This window comes from Pristiophorus japonicus, unplaced genomic scaffold, assembly GCF_044704955.1.
Source record: "Pristiophorus japonicus isolate sPriJap1 unplaced genomic scaffold, sPriJap1.hap1 HAP1_SCAFFOLD_636, whole genome shotgun sequence".
NCBI lineage: Eukaryota > Metazoa > Chordata > Chondrichthyes > Pristiophoridae > Pristiophorus > Pristiophorus japonicus.
Genome location: NW_027254548.1, coordinates 71,822 through 93,926, shown reverse-complemented (window position 1 = coordinate 93,926; position 22,105 = coordinate 71,822). Strand labels below are relative to the sequence as shown.

General features: G+C 48.3%; 1 protein-coding gene across 1 annotated transcript in view; it reads left to right on the top strand.

The window, feature by feature from the left end:
• LOC139255807 (hepatic lectin-like) overlaps positions 1-22,105 on the top strand; it is a 109,912-nt gene that overhangs the window by 26,433 nt on the left and 61,374 nt on the right. The window contains exons 3-6 of the mRNA XM_070874001.1: positions 610-667; positions 2,416-2,448; positions 4,729-4,836; positions 6,584-6,703. Of these exons, the coding sequence (XP_070730102.1) occupies positions 610-667; positions 2,416-2,448; positions 4,729-4,836; positions 6,584-6,703 (319 nt within the window). The remainder of the gene's footprint in view (positions 1-609; positions 668-2,415; positions 2,449-4,728; positions 4,837-6,583; positions 6,704-22,105) is intronic.

Here is a 22,105-nt window from a genome sequence, read left to right as displayed (position 1 = left end):
AGGTGATTGGTTGCTCCTGCTCTACTGAAGGATCATGGGACTGAGGTGACCCTCCTGTTGTGGCGGCTTGTTCCTGAAATGGAGCCTCTGCTGGCTGTATCTCTGGAGCTTGTTCCTGGAATGGAGCCTCTGCTGGCTGTATCTCTGGAGCTTGTTCCTGGAATGGAGTCGCTGCTGGCTGTATCTCTGGAGCTTGTTCCTGGAATGGAGCCTCTGCTGGCTATATCTCTGGAGCTTGTTCCTGGAATGGAGCCTCTGCTGGCTGTATCTCTGGAGCTTGTTCCTGGAATGGAGCCTCTGCTGGCTGTATCTCTGGAGCTTGTTCCTGGAATGGAGCCTCTGCTGGCTGTATCTCTGGAGCTTGTTCCTGGAATAGAGTCGCTGCTGGCTGTATCTTTGGAGCTTGTTCCTGGGGAGCCTGGTCTCACCTCCCATGTCTGGCCTGGTGCTCTGAGGGGGAAGGCCAGAGGCCTGGCATGTGTTGCTGTCCTGAGTCGAGTAAATGGAGTAGAGGTACAGACCAGAGAAGACTACCATTGACTGCAGTGAAACTATTGATGAGGCAGCCAATAAAAGTGCAAGACGAGCTGCAGCTTGCTCTGTTTACAGAAACAGAACTTTCCAATTCTGGATGAACAACTTGAGATGGCAAACCAGCAAGTAACATGTGAGTACTGCATGATCCATTGAAATAGTGCTGGTGAGGGGTCCTCCCTGCTGGTTATCGCCATGTTGTGCTGTGTGAGGGCAGCATGTGGTGAGTGAAGCGCTGGGACAATCGATAACAGAAAACGGGGCCTTCAAACTGTGCAGGGCCTAATTTAAATAACACATTTTGTCCCTTTAGTAATCTGAACGGGAGCTCCTGATGCCAGTGCATCCACCTGAACCAATATGGCTGAAAATGTGCCTGCGCTTCCTGCCCGCCATATTGGGACCTTAGTCGGCCGGTTAGCGCCCAAAAACTGTGCTGCGCAGACAAATTTCCAGGCCCTCGTCTTTAATTTAAATGTCTGAACAATTTTCAAGCACTTTTAGCGAAAGCACAAAAGTCATTTCCAATTTCTAACCTTTCTTACCCGGCAGCACCACAGGTACAACGTGTAACTAAATAAGTAGAAGAGTTCCAAGACTTACATCCTCATAAAAAGCAAAACTCTTCAAAGAAGTTGAAACCATTTGACTGATTACGTTATCGGCATTGTTAATCTTCATTGTGTAACACAGTACTGTTGGGGCAGACAGAATTAAAGGTTGTTCATCTCATTTAAAATGTAAAATGTTGTTTCCTAACCCTGTCTTATGTGTGCACAAGGATCTGAGACAGACCTTATGGTTTTGGGGAATGATATTAAGTTGAAATTAATATCTTGCACCTTAACTAGTTTTTCTTAAATCTCACATATATATTCACGTTCCCCAATAACTAACGTAACAACCCCAGATACAGGTTGAACTTCTCTTATCCGACACCCTTGGGACCTGGCCTGTGCTGGATAAGGGATTTTGCCGGATATGGAGAAGGTCACGTTAAATTGGATGATACAGGTACTGAGCAAGGGGATATCAGGACTGGTTGGCTTGGGGCTAGGAGTGCGGCAGAGCGATCGTGGGGGGGACGGGGTTGGGGACGGCGGTGGATCGCGGGGTCAGGCCAGCGATTGCGGGAGTCAACAGCGAGGAAGGACTTCAACCTGTTCATGTCGGAGTTCTGCGCATGCGCCACCTGGTGGCCGGGAATAGTGCCGGACGAGGGGTAGTGCCGGATAAGGGAGTTCTGGACAAGGAAGGTTCGACCTGTACCTTAATTGCTGTCAACATTCACTCCTTATTGCAAAGTCCTGACCCTGCAGTGCAGACTTACACGAGGCATATGTTGAAGTCAAGGTCACTCTGGACCTGCTTATTTCACAGCTCTCGAGTGCCACACTTGCCTGAGACCTGCCTTTATATACCTGTGTGGAACAGGTATGCAGTGTCTCCTGCAAGTGCACCCCTGGTGGTAAAGTATGCTTGTGGTTACAGGTTATATCTAGTTACAGTCATGTATAGCATGGTAAGATACAGTTATATAGAGTCGTGTGAGATACATGACACTTATTTACTCTCATACCCCTTAAAGCATCAATTCCCTGTTATGGGTGATTAGCTCGGCAGTGCCAATTGCCACGTGACAATCACGTGTTGTGAACTCGGGAATGTTGACATCATTTACTGCAGTACTTTACTGCAGTGGCCACTGTAGAAAACCAGTTTCATAATTTAATCAGACCCTCGGCTGTAAATTCAGGTGAGTTGGCCTCAGTTACACCAATTCAGTTCAAACCCAAAAACGGAGAAAGTCAATGAGGCAGAAATTGCTGGAGTGGGGCATCTCGCGTGCTCCATTTGTGAGACTTTGTCCTCACCCTTCAGTTTGTGAACTGCTGGAAATGCGAGTTGATAACGGTGAGTTAAATGTACACGGCATTATTAGTGTGTTGTGAGGACAATGAGCGTCTCGAGCCTCAGTGAATGATGGGACCAATAATCTGTCTCCTTAAACAATGAGATTTAAGGATTGGGAAAGAAACAGGGACAACAGAGTAGGAGAGCGAATTAGAGCCAAATTAGGCCCAGAAATAGATAGAGAGGGAAAAAAAGACTGGATTAAAGAAAGAGAAATAAAAAGTGACAAAGGAAAAGTAAGAAAATAAAATTAAAATTTTTAATTTTCAAAATCTCTGAGGACAATTTACTCCCTGCAGGAATGAGAATCCACAGTTTAAATGTTTGCCTTTCTGGGCTGGATGGGTTGAGTGGTATTGCAGGAACATAAATCTCATCATTAAAAGGGTCCTTATGTTGTTAGTTCTTACTGCCCTAATGCAGCAATTTCTTGACCCACACGGGGGCGTGGTTTCTCCTGAGACAGGCACATCACACTTTAAAAAAATCACTTTAGATTCCTGGTTTCGCTCGCCACTAAGATTCTGTGTAAGATTCAAGCTGATCCCTTGTCTTACTAATTACGAGATCCCAGAGTCTAGTGTCAGCAAAATTAACACTTTATTTATACAAGACGTATCTTGTCCACCAATGAAAGTAAAATGCAAGTCCTGCACATCCACGGTAACTTATATCAGATCAGGTCAGCTCGCTGCATGAAACCTTGGTGTCCCACGTTCAATCTGCCCCCTGACACCAAGACTCTCACTATTTATACCCTTCAGTGAACAATCCATGTCACTGGTCCGACCCCTGACCTCACGCATGGTCACAGTGAAAAACTACAGCTCGTCCCCTTTCCTATCTGTGCTTCACAAGGACACATTCCTTGGTACCTTGCAGCTTCCGTTACATTCCTCATTCCTTCAGTCATTTTCTCATTACCCTGAAACTAACTTCCTGACTGTTCAGTGCATTATTGATTATAATTTCACAAACATAAGTACAAACAACCACGTTATAATCTAATCTATTCGATTAGCCACTTTTGCTGAAGCAAATATTTCCTTATCTTGTTACAACAATTGTTTTATCCGTGGTGCCGTGATAAACTATTTGCATCTTTCTATCCAGCTCAGGCTTGCTTCTCTTTTCCATAATGCTGATTATATCAACCACTTTATATCAATGTATTTAGCCTTTTTATGTTAATGTACATATATACTCAATGGAATGGGAGTGCACACTCAATGGAATGAGAGTACACATTCAATGGAATGGGAGGACACACTCAACGGAATGGGAGTACACAGCCAATGGAATGGGAGTACACAGTCAACGGAATAGGAGTACACAGTCAATGGAATTGGAGTACACAGCCAATGGAATGGGAGTACACACTCAATGGAATGGGAGTACACACTCAATGGAATGGGAGTACACACTCAATGGAATGGGAGTACAGAATTAATAGAAAGATGCTGAAAGGTTGTGGATGAATGGAAAGACTTGGGGATTCAGATTCAAATTCAGAATTCTGTGAAAATCTGAGTGCAGGTAAATCAAGCTACAAAAAAGGCCAATAGCATTTGGGGCAAAACCCATTATTGAAGAGACGGTAAGGCCATAGAGAGAGTGAAGAGATTCACCAGGGTCACCGGTGGTGGAGGCGGTGGATACGAGTCCAGTGGCAGAGGCAGCAATCACCAAACTACTGTGTCCTGGATGGTGTTGAGCTTCTTGAGTGTTGTTGTACTGCACCCATCCGAGTGAGTGGTGAATATTCCGCCACACTCCTGACTTGAGCCTTGTAGATGGTGGAGGCTTTAAAGGCTGAGCAGGTGATCCCTCGTCCTAGACAATCCAGCCTCTGTCCGCGCAGCACTCTGGGTTGGTTCAGGTTTGAGACCAATGCCGAAGTTAATGGACACATCTTATCTTAGAGTTCTGCAAAGTTGGGAAGTTAAATGCATGGTAAAGTGACACTGGGTTTAATAGGACTTGATGCAAATCCACTACCCATTTGCCACATATATGAGGGACTGAAGTTTGTGGTGTGTAACTGGTTACACTGCACTGAGAAACTAAACAACACCTGAACTAACTCTCTTTATTGGCACACTTAATGTACCCAATAGGTCCAGGGAGCTGAAGGCCACTTTCACCCATGGGCTCCTGCCGACAGCAGGAAATATTTACAGTTGTGGTTTTTCAGAGAAACAGAGAGCGCAGGAAGAGGAACTGTGTGAGATAAAAGGTCGCATTTCGCTAACTGCCTCTCACATGTTCTTCAAAGACCAGAAGTTCTTCCAGCTGATGACATGGAGCTCGACGATTATCAAACTCTCGACAATCTTCGTCCTGACCGACTGAGAGGAGACAGAGGAACACAGGAAGCGTTGAAGCCAGGTACCCATCAGTGATCTGATCATTATTGTATCATTTATTCAGTTTGAGTTAATCAGCTCAAATTCACTAACAGCCTCAGATCAATTAACAACAGCGAAAAGGTCATTTCTCATTGGTTGAGAGAGCATGTTGTCAGGAAATTCCATTTCTTCAGAAAAACTGATGGATTTTAGAGCTGAATAGTGAATAAAGCAGTGGGGTCATAAACCCCTGTGACCATCCCTTTAACTGATGGTGTTAACACACAGTGAATAAAGCAGTGGGGTCATAAACCCCTGTGACCATCCCTTTAACTGATGGTGTTAACACACAGTGAATAAAGCAGTGGGGTCATAAACCCCTGTGATCATCCCTTTAACTGATGGTGTTAACACACAGTGAATAAAGCAGTGGGGTCATAAACCCCTGTGACCATCCCTTTAACTGATGGTGTTAACACACAGTGAATAAAGCAGTGGGGTCATAAACCCCTGTGACCATCCCTTTAACTGACGGTGTTAACACACAGTGAATAAAGCAGTGGGGTCAGAAACCCCCTGTGACTATCCCTTTAACTGATAGTGTTAACACACAGTGAATAAAGCAGTGGATTCATAAACCCCTGTGACCATCCCTTTAACTGATAGTGTTAACACACAGTGAATAAAGCAGTGGGGTCATAAACCCCTGTGACCATCCCTTTAACTGATGGTGTTAACACACAGTGAATAAAGCAGTGGGGTCATAAACCCCTGTGATCATCCCTTTAACTGATGGTGTTAACACACAGTGAATAAAGCAGTGGGGTCATAAACCCCTGTGACCATCCCTTTAACTGATGGTGTTAACACACAGTGAATAAAGCAGTGGGGTCATAAACCCCTGTGACCATCCCTTTAACTGACGGTGTTAACACACAGTGAATAAAGCAGTGGGGTCAGAAACCCCCTGTGACTATCCCTTTAACTGATAGTGTTAACACACAGTGAATAAAGCAGTGGATTCATAAACCCCTGTGACCATCCCTTTAACTGATAGTGTTAACACACAGTGAATAAAGCAGTGGGGTCAGAAACCCACTGTGACCATCCCTTTCACTGATGGTGTTGTTGGCTCACGCTGAAATCTGTGAGGAAGGTTTTGAAGTAAAGATGCTGGATGAGGGATGGTGAAAAGTTGAAGAAATGATGAGGATAGAGGTGTGAGCTGAACGAATGGTCTTTATTTCTTGTACCTTGCAGATTACCCGAGTCAATGATACTTTGTGACTGCTATTTGTAACTGTCCGTAACTTGTGTCACTTCAATTTCCTGCCCAGTTTAGGGGCCGAAGTTGTCCCTCCCGACAAGGCCTCTGGCCACCTGAAAGTGTCTGCCACGGGGCAGCGCTGTATAGCCGCCGAAACCCTCCCTTGTGGGCCGGTGGACCGAACTTAAAATATGCAGAGCTCGCAGCGGCTCTCCCCTTTAACTGAAGGGCACCTCCGCTGCGGTGAAAAACTTATAAAAACAGAAGGTGCACCTCGTTTCGGGTGGAGGTGAATTTTTAACCCCTCGATCTCTAACCTGCTGTTGATGAATGTTCTTGAATTGAAGAAATGTGCGTTCGATCGGCCCAATCATGCAAAGTTTAAAAAACTCCAGTGTTGACAACAAGACTCGGCTCCTCTGCCTCTTCTCCAGGTCCAAATGAGAAAAGGTTTGGAGCCTTTTCCACAAGATGGTTCCCTCTAATCCTTTCAGTGATGACTTGCACTTACACTTTGCAGAACATGGTGTACGATCAGCAGAGCCTGTCCGAGGAAAACAGTCATCTCTGGTCATCTACATTCTCCTGGGTCTCTCCATCCTGCTGTCTGTAGTCATTCTTGGCACTGCAGTTATACTGTGTAAGTTTTGTGATATTTTAAACTTTGGAACTTATTGTTGTGAATTCTGCAATGACAGTTAACAAAGCTAATACAGCGATGTGCATGAAGCAGCATGTATTAATAATGTAGGTACTGGGCTGGAATTTGCTGAAACAGTAACTGTGTGAATGCCGCACGCCACTATTAATGTACAAATCGGCCAATAACTTGTGGCGGGGAAGGGACACCCTGGATGATTTGCGCTGCTCTGACGTTACCTTCGCAAAAAACGATATCTCGCCCTTAATCTCCCCGTGAGTTTCCTGAGGTTGCTTCATAGGTACCCTGTTAACAATGTGATATTTGTTAATGAATGCTAGTCAACCTCCCTGGCCTATAAAGTGAACAATTAAATGTCTGGAATCTTATTCCGTCAATTAGTGAATTGTTGTTGGAGATTTTAAAAATGTCAAATTTAAAATTTTATTTTTTTCCTACTTTTCCTTCCTGTCTCCTTCCTCTGTCTCTCTTAAACCGATCTTTTGCTGACATTGAATTCACTCTCAGTCATTCCTAGTTAATTTCTCTGTGTTTAAATCTCATTCGTTAAGGAGTTAACCTGTTGTTCCCGTCCTTCACTCAGGTCCTAGATGCCCCTTTGCCCTCACCACGCTGCTATGAGCTCGAACTTCCAGCAAGTTACAGCACAAAAACCCTTTGAGCTGAAGGGGGCAGGAAAAGTCCAACTAACGGCACATGGTGCGAGTTGCCCCACTCCAGCAAAATTTGGCCCAATATTAATTCAGTAGTGGGACCGGGGACCAGTAACAGTAAAGGTGATCCTACTCGACAGTGTGGGGCAGGACACATAACCACACCTTGTAGTAAATACAGGCTCACTGGTCGAACAGGGAATTGGTCACATCCTTACACTCCTGGGTTGAACTTCCTTACAGCATTAGAGCAAAGATACACACATAGGACTAGATTTTCGTTTCTGCTCATTTCAGAGTGGTAATGGCGGCAGGGCGGTAAAGTGTGAGCCTGGGTACAGTTTGCGTCTCAGTCAGCAAAATTCATCAGCTGGGCCCTGAGTGTGAGGCAGAGCGATAAGGGAGGCGTTACACCTCTTTTAAGCCGGCTGACCAACTGAAAATCCATTGCCAAAGAGCCGGCCTCGGAGTGCTCCAGGAGAGGATTCTGTGGCAAAAAAAAAATCACACCTGAAAGCACAACAAACATTCCCAATACCTTAAACATCCCACAATAAGCTACATCGCAAAAATAGAACAAAACAAAACCATCACACTTACCTCATTCACCAATTCCAGCACTCACCGCTGCTGGGACAGCTCTGATCACCTGGTTTTCCAGGCCGTCCCACCGTGGCACACTACGGGACGCTATACGGTGAACACACAGCAAATTTCAATGTACGAGCAAAATACTGTGGATGCTGGAATCTGAAATAAAAGCAGAGAATGCTGGAAATCTCAGCGGGTCAAGCAGCATCTGTGGAAAGAAAAACAAAGTAAACATTTCAGGTCGACGACCTTTCGTCAGAACTGCCAAATGTTCGAAAAGAACAGGTTCTCAAGCACTGAAAGGGAGAGAGTGAGAAAGAACAAAAGGGAAGGTCTGTGATAGGGTGGAAGGCAGGAGAGATTAGAGAGACAAAGGGGATGTTGGGTCGAATTGAAATGGTAATAGTAGAAGTTAGAAAAAAGTCAATCTGGATCATCATATGCAGTCTCTCGAAATCGAGGAAGACTTGCTTCCACTCTAAAAGTGAATTCTTGGGTGACTGAACAGTCCAATATGGGAATTACAGTCTCTGTCACAGGTAGGACAGACAGTCGCTGAAAGAAAGGGTGGGCGGGACAGGTTTGTCACACGCTCCTTCCATTGCCTGCGCTTAATTTCTGTATGCTCTCGGCGACGAGACTCGAGGTGCTCAGTGCCCTCCCAGATGCACTTCCTCCACTTAGGGCGGTCTTTGGCCAGGGACTCCCAGGTGTCGGTGGGGATGTTGCATTTTATGAAGGAAGCTTTGGGTGTGTCCTTGAAACGTTTTCTCTGCCCACCTGGGGCTCGCTTGCCCTACAGGAGTTCCGAGTAGAGCCTTGCTTTGGGAGTCTTGTGTCAGGCATGCCAACAATGTGGCTTGCCCAACGGAGCTGGTCGAGTGTGGTCAGTGCTTCGATGCTGGGGATGTTGGCCTGATCGAGGACGCTAACGTTGGTGCATCTGTCCTCCCAGGGGATTTGCAGGATCTTGTGGAGACATCATTGGTGGTATTTCTCCAGCGATTTGAGGTGTCTACTGTATATGCTCCACATCTCTGATCCATACAGGAGGGCGGGATTGGGTGTGAATGGCAGAGTAATGACCAGCTGCCATTAGAGACAAAGATTTAAAAAACGGAGAAGAACAAAACATAAGATGGGGGGGGAAGACAGCCAAAGATGGCCAGAGGTTATGCTCTGAAATTGTTGAACTTGATCTTGAGTTCAGAAGGCGATAAAGTGCCTAAACGAAAGATGAGGTGCTGTTCCTCGAGCTTGCGTTGAGCTTCACTGGAACAGTGGAGGAGTCCGAGGATGGAGATATCAGAGTGGGAGTGGAGTGGAGAATTAAAGTGACAGGCGACCGGAAGCTCAGGGTCACACTGAACGGAGGTGTTCAGCAAAGCGGTCACCCAATCTACGCTTGGTCTTCCCAGTGTAGAGGACACCACATTGTGAGCAACGAATACAGTGTACGAAATTGAAAGAAGTACACGTAAATCGGTTTCACCTGGAAGGAGTATTTGGGGCCCTGGATAGTGGGAAGGGAGGAGGTAAAAGGTCAGGTGTTGCATCTCCTGCACTTGCACGGGAAGGTGCTGTGGGATGGGGAGGGGCTGCAGGGGGTGACTGCGGTGTGGACCAAGGTGTCCCGGAGGGAGCGGTCCCTTCAGAGTGCTGAGAAGGGAGGGGAGGGGAAGATGTGATTGGTAGTGGGATCACACTGGAGGTGGCGGAAATGGCGGAGGATGATCCGTTGAACGTGCAGGCTGATGGCGTGAAAGGTGAGGACAAGGGGAACCCTGTCATGGTTCTGAGGGGAAGGGGTGAGAGTAGAGATGCAGGAAATAGAACGGGCACGGTCGAGGGCCATCTTAACCACGGCGGAGGGGAATCCTCGGCTGAGGAAAAAGACATATCAGAGGCACGAGTGTGAAAGGTGGTGTCATCAGAGCAGATGCAACGGAGACGGAGAAACTGGGAGAATGGAATGGAGTCCTTATAAGATGTGGGGTGGGAGGAAGTATAGTCCAGGCAGCTGTGGGAGTCAGTGGGCTTCTAGTGGATACTGGTCGAAAGTCTATCCCCAGAAATAGAGACAGAAAAGTCGAGGAAGGGAAGGGAAGAGTCGGAGATGGATTATGTGAAGGTGAGGGAAGGGTGGAAATTGGATGCAAAGTGAATAACATTTTCTAGTTCAGGGCGAGAGCAGGAAACGGCACCGATACAGTCATCAATGTACCGGAAAAAGAGGTGAGGGAGGGGACCCGAGTAGGACTGGAACAAAGAATGTTCCACATATCCCACAAAAAGGCATAGAATGGACCCATGCGGGTTCCCATAGCAACACCTTTAATTTGGAGAAAGTGAGTGGAGTTAAAGGAGAAGTTGTTCAATGTGAGAACAAGTTCAGCCAGACGGAGGAGGGTGGTGATGGATGGGGACTGGTTGGGCCTCTGCTCGAGGAAGAATCGGAGCGCCCTCTGGCCATCCTGGTGGAGGATGGAAATGGAGAGGGATTGGCCGTCCATAGTGAAAAGGAGACGGTTGGGGCCAGGATACTGGAAACTGTTAAAATGACGAAGGGCGTCGAAGAGAGTGGACAAGGGGAGAAGAAAATAGAGTCGAGATAAGAAGAAATAAGTTCTGTGTGGCAAGAACAGGCTGAAACGATGGGTGTTCCGGGGCAGTCCTGTTTGTGGATCTTAGGAAGGAGGTAGAAGTGGGCTGTGTGGTGTTGGGGAACTATGAGGTTGGTGGCTGTGGAGGGAAGATCTCCAGAGGAGATGAGGTCAGTGACAGTCTGGGAAATGATGGCTTGACGATCGGCAGTGGGGTCATGGTTCAGGGGGTGGTAGGAGGAGGTGTCAGAGAGTTGGCGATCAGCCTCTGCAAGGTAGAGGTCGGTTTGCCAAACAACAGCGCCGCCCTTGTCAGCAGGTTTATTCACAAGGTTGAAGTTGGATCTGAGCGAGCGGATTGCTGCAAGTTCAGATAGAGGTAGGTTGGAGTGAGTGAGTGAGGGGAGCAGAGAAATTAAGATGGCCGATGTATCATCGGCAATTTGCAATGAAGAGGTCTAGAGAGGGTTCGAGGCCAGAGGGAGAGGTCCAGGTAGAGCGAGATTTCTGAAAGCGTGAGAAAGGGTCGGCTGTGTGGGGGGAAGACTCCTGGCCGAAGAAGTGGGCAAGAAGGCGAAGGTGGCGGAAAAAGAGCTCAGCATTGTGCCGAGCTCGGAATTCATTGAGGTAGGGGCGTAAGGGGATGAAGCTCTGACCTTTGCTGAGGACTGATCGTTCGGGGTCAGAGAGAGGAAGGTCAGAGGCGATAGTGAAAACATGGCAGGGGATGAGATTGGAAGAAGGGATGGGATCAGGGGGAAGTGTCGGGGAGAAGGTTTCGGAGGGGCATTGGTGTCCAAGAGTTGTTGGAGTTTACAATCCTTGACACCTGAAAGAAAGGAAAAAGGTTTTTGGTGAAAGCGCCAGATTTCAAAGGATGCCGGTTTAATGCTCCCAGGCAGTGCTGCTCTGTGCCCCCGGCGGGACGCTGGGAGCTGGCCGGCCGCCCGGAGACCATCCCCGCCTCCATTACCGCCCCCTGGGCCACAAACATAGGCGGCAACATAGTGAAAATCCAGCCCCTACTCGGGAGACTCTTACCTCCTTCTGCCCGACAGTAACTGGACGGAATGGGACTGAAAAAAAGACCTGGATTTATATCACGTCTTTCAGACCACCGAACCTCTCAAAGTGCTTTTCAGCCAATGAAGTACTTTTTGGACTGTTATAAACCCAAGCAGTAAAGTTCCTGCTCGTTCACTGGCCCGCGGACATTTTAATGCTGATGTTTTCTTGGGTGGTTGAGGCACTTGTTTGACTCAGACGGGAGCCTCATGAATAAATGTAATTCGGTGTCCTGTGATGTACAAAAGAAGGCTAAACTATTTTAATAACTGACTGGGCAGAGCCTATTGAGCCACATCAGCCACCTGTTCTAATCCCATCGCTGTTTGCACCCCGCACTCTTTGCAATCTTCCTCTTTTTCCGAAAAGTCTCATTCCCTTTCAAAAGGATTTACGAGGGTAGATTCTGATCTGTGGAGATGTGAAGAACTGCAATGTGACTGCTGGCTGCTATTAGTGTGGAGGTCATTTCAACTTCCCTGGGAAACTGTGCTCAATGGAGGGGCTGCCCCACTCAGACCTGCCCCATTACATCGCACTGACTGGGGGCATGTCTGGGGCTTTCCAGGACACGCCAGGAATTCTGCCCATTGTGCCCGATAGACCCAGTGATAGGCACACTGCTGAGAGCGGGCACGGGTCCAGTTGTGTCCTGAAGAAGTCCCATGAATAATGAACACGGAGGTGATTGATCCTGAAGGGACTTATTACCTTCACAGAGTTTACCCTCTGATCCCACACGGGCAGGACAACATTTTCAAACATTTATCTTTGCTTTTAGCCTCTGGGCCTTGTCATGGAGTTGCAGGGAGTTGCTCCTCAGTTCACCTGCTCAGTGCGGTGGACACCTCCATTGGGGAACTACAACTGTGTGTGCCCACCTTGGATATCCCAATGACCCCATCCACAGGATTTGGGAAAGGATCAAGGAGACAGAAAAAGAGCAGCGAGAAGTCCCACCCCGCTGCACTTCTGTCCCCTCAAAGGGTCAACGGGAGCTTTGGGCCAAGGACTCTCTCTCCATTCTCTTTGCAGCTCTTCACATCCCCACAGATCAAACCCAAGCCCATTACTTCCATCTCCATTTTTGTCTCTTCGCTCCTCCCTGCTCTCCTGTCTACTCCCCTTCCTATCACCCAGTCATGTCACCTTTCATTTTTCAAATGTCATTTGACCCCACAATTCCTTCTCCAACCCAGCCTACTGTCCTGGCACTGTCAGGTTTGATCCCCCTTTGGATAAGCCCACAGCTTTCCCCTGTGCCTCTGTCGAAGGGTCTATTGAGGAACCCGTCACTGCCTCCTTACAAGTAGCAGCCTTCGCTGCCGCATCCTTCTCTTCCTTCCCACCCAGGCCATCCCTCGGGGCAAAGCTCATGACCCACCTTCCCATCCCGATCACAACAACAACAATAACTTGTGTTTATATACTGCCTCAAACATAGTAAGACGGTCCGAGTTACTTCACAGAAGCGTTATCAAACAAAATTTGACTCTAAGCCACATAAGGAGATATTAGGGCAGATGACCAAAAGCGTGGCCAAAAAGGTAGGTTTCAAGGAGCATCTGAACGGAAAAAGGAGATGTAGAGAGGCAAAGAGGTTTACGGAGGCAATTCCAGAGCTTCGGGCCGAGGCAACAGAAGGTGCGGCTGCCAATAATTAAGCATTTAAAATTAGGGATGCCTAAGAGGGCAGAAATAGAGGAGTGTCGATAGCTCGGGGGGTTGTGGGGCTGATGGAGATTATAGACATTGGGAGGGGCGAGGCCATGGAGGGATTTGAAAACAAGGATGAAAATTTTAAAATCGAGCTGTTGCTGAACTGGGAACCAATGTAGGTCAGCGAGCACAGGGGTGATGGGTGAGCAGGACTTGGTGTGAGTTAGGACACAGGCAGCCGACTTTTGGATGATCTCAAGTTTACGCAGGGTAGAATGTGGGAGGCCGACCAGGAGTGCGTTGGAATAGTCAAGTCTCCAGGTAACATAGGCATGGATGAGGGTTTCAGCATGGATGAGCTGAGGCAAGGGCGGAGACAGGCGATGTTACGGAGGTGGAAATCGGCTGTCTTAGTTACGGCGCAGATATGTGGTCGGAAGCTAATTTCAGGATGAAATATGACACCAAAGTTGCGATCAGTCTGGTTCAGCCTCTGACAGTTGCTATGGAGAAGGATGGAGTCAGTGGCTAGCGAACGGAGATTGTGGCCGGAATTTTCTGTGGGAAGAGTGGGTGGGTTGGAAATGAAAGTTGAAACAAATGTAAAAGCCGACCCCAATCAGCCTCCAACCCGCCCACTTTCACCGAGGTGGGATAGGGGCATGGGGCCAACCCACTGCCAAGAGGAGGGTTGGCAATTTAAATATTATAATGAGGCCTGAAACCTCTACTTTAACCAACTTGGCCAGTTTTACTGCAGACGGCTGAGATCCCGGGGCTTGGGATTTCCGGTGGCTGCAATGAGGCGGCCTCAGCCTCGGGGAGCAATGCTGATGGGACGGGAGGAGCAGGAATGCTTGCTCCTGACCCCCCGCTCACCCAGCATCAGCCCGCAACAATCCAACCCCGGGGTCAGGGATCCGACATCCCGAGGGGTCATACCCTGGGCCTGGAACACACCCACCCCCCCGGGGTCAGCGATCAGACCTCCCGAGCGGTCATACCCTGGGCCTGGAACACACCCACCCCCCCGGGGTCAGGGATCCGACCTCCCGAGGGGCCATACCCTGGGCCTGGAACACACCCACCCCACCGGGATCAGGGATCCGACCTCCCGAGGGGTCATACCCTGGGCCTGGAACATACCCACCCCCCCGGGTCAGCGATCCGACCTCCCGAGGGGTCATACCCTGGCCTGGAACACACCCACCCCCCCCGGGGTCAGCGATCCGACCTCCCGAGGGGTCATACCCTGGGCGTGGAACACATCAACCCCCCCGCACCCCCGGGGTCAGGGATCCGACATCCCGAGGGGTCATACCCTGGGCCTGGAACACTTACCGCCCGCAACCCCTCCCCCCCCCCCCCCCGCCGGGGTCAGGGATCCGACCTCCCGAGGGATCATAGCCCGGGCCTGGAACACTTACCGCCCGCAACCCCTCCCCCGCCCCCCCGCCGGGTCAGGGATCTGACCTCCCGAGGGATCATAGCCCGGGCCTGGAACATTCCCCCCACACCCTCCCCCCCCGCCCCGGGGTCAGGGATCCGACCTCCCGAGGGATCATAGCCCGGGCCTGGAACACTCCCCCCACACCGCCCCGCCCCCGGGGTCAGGGATCCGATCTCCCGAGGGATCATACTCTGCGCCAGGAACAATTACCGCCCGCACCCCCCCTAACCCCGGACACAGGGATTGGAACCCCTGTCCCCACTATCCTGGGCCCACCACTTACCTGTTGCTGCGGTCTCCTTCTCTGAGTTTCCCACACGACTGGAAGCCAGCCCACCACTCAGGGAACCCACCCCTGAAGTCGCTCACGATCTGTGAAGTCACTCCACACTTGCGGGTTTCCCACCATATCCCGGGTCGCTCCGCACTGTGTGGGTGAGACTCAGAAAAATCCAAATATTTAATTGCAGGAAATTTCAGCTGATTAAGTATTGGATGTCAGATAAGCAGTCTGACAACTTAGAGACCATGGAGGGGTCAAGAGAAGTGAGGTAGAGCTGGCTGTCACAGCATACATGTGGAAACTGATGCTGTGTTTTTGGATGATGTCGCTGAAGGGCAGCATAAGGATGAGAAATAGGAGGGGGCCAAGGATAGATCCTTGGAGGACACCAGAGGTAACGATGTGGGAACGGGAAGAGAATCCATTGCAGGTGACTCTCTGGCTACAATTAGCTGGATAAGAATGGAAGCAGGCGAGTGCAGTCCCACCCAGCTGGATGAAGGTGGGAAGGCGTTGGAGGAGGATGGAGTGGTCAACTGTGTCAAAATCTGCAGGCTGGTCAAGAAGGGAAAGTTTATCTTTGCCACCATCACAAAGGCTGTCATTTGTAACTTTGATAAAAGCTGTTTTGGTTCTGTGGCAGTGGTGGAAACCTGATTGGAGGGATTCAAACCTGGAGCTCCGGGGGAGGCGACAACACGATGAAAGACTCTGGAAGGGAAAGGGAGGATGGAGATGGGCAGGAAGTTTGCAAGCTCGTTGAGTCCAGGATTGGTTTTTTTGAGGAAAGGGAGACAGTACCCGAGGAGAACCGTTAACAATATCAGCTACATATTGATCCTGGAATAGTGATCAGTTTTGGAAGGCGAGAGCAAAACCCGATAATGCTTGATGTGGTCCAGCCATATCGGACAGTGAATGGCTAAACCAGTTGTCTGCCATATCCATTCAAGTACCAGGCAGAACGGACAGGGTGGGAGTGCAATGGTTTTAACAGAGACGGGAGCATCAACGGTGGTGGTCAGGGTGTGGTTGAGCAGGTCGGTAGCTGCAGAAATGTCAGATTGAATCGAGGGCCAAAGGCTGGACAGTTTGGATTTTGTAAGTGCAGTTGTAAGTGATGTGGGTGAGAGTTTTTTTCCCGGGCCGGACACAGAAGGAAGTAGGGTCAGGGCGGGCCTGGGGCAGAGGGGGCAGGGGTCAGGGGGGGGAGGGGGTGATGTGGTGGAGAGTAATACAAGGAAGTGGTCAGAGATGGCCTTATATGTGAGTGACACGATGGGAGTAGCGAGGCCACGAGAGATCAAGGTGAGACCAAGGACGTGGATATGTGTTGGGGAGTTTATGTGGAGAAAGAGATTAAGGGAGGAGGGTAGTGAAATCATAGGAGAGAAAACATGATGGATTGAGATGGAGGTTAAAATCATTGGGGATGAGAAATTGCTTGGTGCAGAGGCTGAGGGAGGGAGCACTAAAGATAATCTCGCTGATAAAATGTTTATGGTACTTGGCTGGGTGGTGGAGAACGAGAATTTTAAATGAGATGTGAGGGGGGTGGAACGAGGTGAGATGCTCAAAGGAGGAGAAAGTACCAGAGGAGTCGGGGGACAGACCAAGGTGTGATTTGGTGGAGAGCCACACCGCCACAATGGTGGTCTGAGCGGGGCAAGTGGTGGAACCTATAGCCAGACAGGTAGGCTTCATTTCAGGGTAAGCTGTCATGATCCCTCAGTCAGCTTTCCGTCAAGACCATGATGGTGATGTAATCATTCACGATAATCTCATGGATGACAAGGGCCGTGTTCACAAATGAACAGACAGAGGGTAATGCGAAGCGAGTCGGTGATGACTGATCCACTGTCAGAGTCCACAGGGTCAGCACAGGGAGGAGTGCGTTTGACCAGGAGGAGGTTTGCAAGATTAGCCCCCATTGGGCGAGCTGGGTGGGTAGGTCCTTGAGAGAGTATAGAATCATAGAAATTTACAGTACAGAAGGAGGCCATTTCGGCCCATCGTGTCCGTGCCGGCCGACCAAGAGCTATCCAGCCTAATCCCACAAAACACAGGTGAGATCATGAGTTGGGTTTCAAAATTCAACTGGCATCTATTCTTGAAAAACTGAACTAATATTAGCATAAGGAAGCACACTCACATCAACAGTGCAATATGCTTTTGTAAGTTTAGCTTCACTGGACCAAACTTCCTCAAAGTTTCCCACCTGCCCTCGCCCTGAACTCGCATCTTTCTTTAGTTTCTCTCCGATCTCTCTCATGCCCTCTCCCAGCTCATCTTGTCCAGGAGACCCACTTCCTGCTCCCTCGACTCGATTGCCACTAAACTGCTGACCACCCAACTTCCCTTCCTGGCCTTAGTTAGCTGACATTATGAACGGTTCGCTCGCTTCAGGTACTTCAAATCTGCTGTCATCATCCCCTCCTCAAAAAAAACAACCCTTGGCTCTCCGTTCTTGCAAGCTACCAGCCCATCTCCAACCTCCCTTTCCTCTCCAAAGTACTTGAATGTATTGTTGCCTCCCTAATTTGTGTCATCTTCCCCAGAACTCCACGTTTGAATCCCTCCAATCAGGTTTTCGCCCATCACAGTACTGTAACGGGTTCCCATCAAAGTCACAAATGACATCCTATGTGACTGTGACAAGACAAACTATCCTTCGTCCTTCTCGACCTGCCTGCAGCCTTTGACACGGTTGACCAAACGATGCTCCTCCAATGCCTCCTAGACCTTTCTGATCTCCTACCGTAGGATGGGATAGTTGAGGTTGCTTCTCGTGAAGAGGCAGCGATGAGTGCCTTGATGGCCTTTCGGAGGGTTCCAGGAGAGGCACAGAGGGAAGTTGTCGGTTTATCTCAGAGGGAGTCAAGTGATGGATGGATAGATGGGATGTGAGGAAGGGCATAGAATGAGAACATAAGAACATAAGAAATAGGAGAAAAGGCTATAGGGCCCCTCGAGCCTGCTCCGCCATTTAATACGATCATGGCTGATCTGATCATGGACTCAGGTCCACTTCCCTGCCCACTTACCATAATCTCTTATCCCCCATATCATTCAAGAAACTGTCTATTTCTGTCTTAAATTTATTCAATGTCCCGGCTTCCACAGCTCTCTGAGGCAGCGAGTTCCACAGATTTACAAATCTCTGAGAGAAGAAATTTCTCCTCATCTCTGTTTTAAATGGGCGGCCCCATATTCTAAGATCATGCCCTCTCGTTCTAGTCTCCCCCATCAGTGGAAACATCCTCTCTGCATCCACCCTGTCAAGCCCCCTCATAATCTTATATGTTTCGATAAGAACACCTCTCATTCTTCTGAATTCCAATGAGTAGAGGCCCAACCTACTTAACCTTTCTTCATAAGTCAACACCCTCATCCCCGGAACCAACCGAGTGAACCTTCTCTCAACTGCCTCCAAAGCAAGTATATCCTTTCGTAAATATGGAAACCAAAACTGTACGCAGTATTTCAGGTGTGGCCTCACCAATACCTTATAGAGCTGTAGCAAGACTTCCCTGTTTTTATACTCCATCCGCTTTGCAATAAAGGCCAAGATACCATTCGCCTTCCTGATCACTTGCTGTATCTGCATACTATCCTTTTGCGTTTCATGCACAAGTACCCACAGGTCCCGCTGTACTGTGGCACTTTGCAATCTTTCTCCATTTAAATAATAACTTGATCTTTGATTTTTTTCTGCCAAAGTGCATGACCTCACACTTTCCAACATTATACTCCATCTGTCAAATTTTTGCCCACTCACTTAAACTGTCGATGTCCTTTTGCAGATTTTTGTGTCCTCACACATTTCTTTTCCTCCCATAGAAACATAGAAAATAGGCGCAAGAGTAGGGCATTCGGCCCCTCGGGCCTGCACCGCCATTCAATAAGATCACGGTTGATCATTCCTTCAGTACCCCTTTCCTGCTTTCTCTCCATACCCATTGATCTCCTGAGCCGTAAGGGCCATATCTAACTCCTTCTTGAATATATCCAATGAACTGGCATCAACAACTCTCTGCGGCAGGGAATTCCACAGGTTAACAACTCTCTGAGTGAAGAAGTTTGTCCTCATCTCCATCCTAAATGGCCAACCCCTTATCCTAAGACTATGCCCCCTGGTTCTGGATTTCCCCAACATCAGGAACATTCTTCCCGCATCTAACCTGTCCAGTCCGTCAGAAACTTATACATTTCTATGAGATCCCCTCTCATCCTTCTAAACTCCAGTGAAAAAAGACCCAGTTGATCCAGTCTCTCCTCATATGACAGTCCAGCCATCCCTGGAGTTAGTCTGGTGAACCTTTGCTGTACTCCCTCAATAGCAAGAACATCCTCCCTCAGATTTGGAGACCAAAACTGAACACAATATTCCAGGTGAGGCCTCACTAAGGCCCTGTACAACTGCAGTAAGACCTCCCTGCTCCTATATTCAAATCCCTTAGCTATGAAGGCCAACATACCATTTGCCTTCTTCACCGCCTGTTGTACCTGCATGCCAACCTTCAATGACTGATGAACTATGACACCCAGGTCTCGTTGCACCTCCACTTTTCCTAATCTGCCGCCATTCAGCTAATATTCTGCCTTCGTGTTTTTGCCCCCAAAATGGATAACCTCACATTTATCCACATTATACTGCATCTGCCATGCATTTGCCCATTCACCTAATCTGTCCAAGTCACCCTGCAGCCTCTTAGTGTCCCCCTCACAGCTCACACCACCATCCAGTTTAGTGTCACCTGCAAACTTGGAGATATTACACTCAATTCCTTCATCCAAATCGTTAATGTATATAGTAAAGAGCTGGGGTCCCAGCACTGAGCCCTGCGGCACTCCACTAGTCACTGCCTGCCATTCTGAAAAGGACCCGTTTATCCCGACTCTCTGCTTCCTGTCTGCCAACCAGTTCTCTATCCACATCAGTACTTACCCCAATATCATGCGCTTTGACTTTGCACACCAATCTCTTGTGCGGGAACTTGTCAAAAGCCTTCTGAAAGTCCAAGTACACCACATCCACTGGTTCTCCCTTGTCTACTCTGCTAGTTACATCCTCAAAAAATTCCAGAAGATTCGGCAAGCATGGTTTCCCTTTCATAAATCCATGCCGACTTGGACCGATCCTGTCACTGCTTTCCAAATGCGCTGCTATTTCATCCTTAATGATTGATTCCAACATTTTCCCCACTACTGATATCAGGCTAACCGGTCTATAATTACCCGTTTTCTCTCTCCCTCCTTTTTTAAAAAGTGGTGCTACATTAGCTACCCTCCAGTCCATAGGAACTGATCCAGAGTCGAAGGACTGTTGGAAAATGATCACTAATGCATACACTATTCCTAGGGCCACTTCCTTAAGTACTCTGGGATGCAGACTATCAGGCGCCGGGGATTTATCAGCCTTCAATCCCATCAATTTCCCTAACACAATTTCCCGCCAAATAAGGATATCCTTCAGTTCCTCCTTCTCACTAGACCCACTGTCCCTCGTACATTTGGAAGGTTATTCATGTCTTCCTTCGTGAAGACAGAACCGAAGTATTTGTTCAATTGGTCTGCCATTTCTTTCTTCCCCATTATAAATTCACCTGAATCCGACTGCAAGGGACCCACATTTGTCTTCACTAATCTTTTTCTCTTCACATATTTATAGAAGCTTTTGCAGTTCTTTGTATCGTCAGCAAACTTGGCTTACACTCAGTCCCTTCTTCCAAGTCGTGAATATAGATTGTAAAAAGTTGGGGTCCCAGCACTGATCCCTGCGACACCTCACTAGTTACTGGTTGCCAACCAGAGAATGAACCATTTATCCCGACTTTCTGTTTTCTGTTAGTTAGCCAATCCTCTATCCATGCTAATATATTATCCCCAACCCCGTGAACTTTGATCTTGTGCAGTAACCTTTTATGTGGCACCTTGTCAAATGTCTTCTGGAAGTCCAAATGCACCATATCCACTGGTTCCCCTTTATCCACCCTGTTCGTTACATCTTCAAAGAACTCCAGCAAATTTGTCAAACATGACTTCCCCTTCATAAATCCATGCTGACTCTGCCTGACCGAATTTTGCTTATCTAAATGTCCTGCTACTGCTTCTTTAATAATGGACTCCAACATTTTCCCAATCACAGATGTTAGGCTAGCTGGTCTATAGTTTCCTGCTTTTTGTCTGCCTCCTTTTTTAAATAGGTGCGTTACATTTGCAGTTTTCCAATCTGTTGGGACTTCCCCAGAATCCAGAGAATTTTGGTAAATTACAACCAATGCATCCACAGTCCCTGTCGCTACTTCTCTGATGACCCGAGTATTATATATGTATACTTGTATTTACTCTGTATAGCCACCAGAGGGCTCATCCCCTGGAGTCCCAAGGGATCCCATAATCCCTTGGGAGCACAGGTGTTTAAGGAGGCTTCACAGGTTGGAGAAGCACTCTGGAGACCCGCAATAAAAGACTAGGATCACACTTTACTTTGAGCTCATAGTGTTCAGACTGACTCTTTCTCCATACACAGCAACTGGCGATGAGATACAGATAACAAACCCAAAGATGCAGAGAACAGTGGGCATCCTGGAGAAATTGTCAGAGGGAGATGATTGGGAAACTTTTGTGCAGCGACTCAACCAATACTTCGTGGCCAATGAGCTAGATGGGGAAGAGAGTGCTGCCAAATGAAGGGTGATCCTTTTCACTGTCTGTGGGGCACCAACGTATGGCCTCATGAAGAATCTGCTCACTCCAGCGAAACACATGAAGAAATTGTACGACGATTTACGCACACTAGTCCGAGAGCATTTGAACCCAAAGGAAAGCGTTCTGATGGCGAGGTGCTGGTTCTACACCTACAAAAGGTCTGAAGGCCAGGAAGTGGCGAGTTATGTCGCCAAGCTAAGACGCCTTGCAGGACATTGCGAATGTGAAGGACATTTGGAGTACATGCTCAGAGACTTTTTCGTACTTGGCCACGAAACCATACTTCGCAAATTGTTGACTGTCGAGACCCCAACCTTGAGTAAGGCCATAGCCATATGAAGCCATACGAAGCAATACCACCAGTTA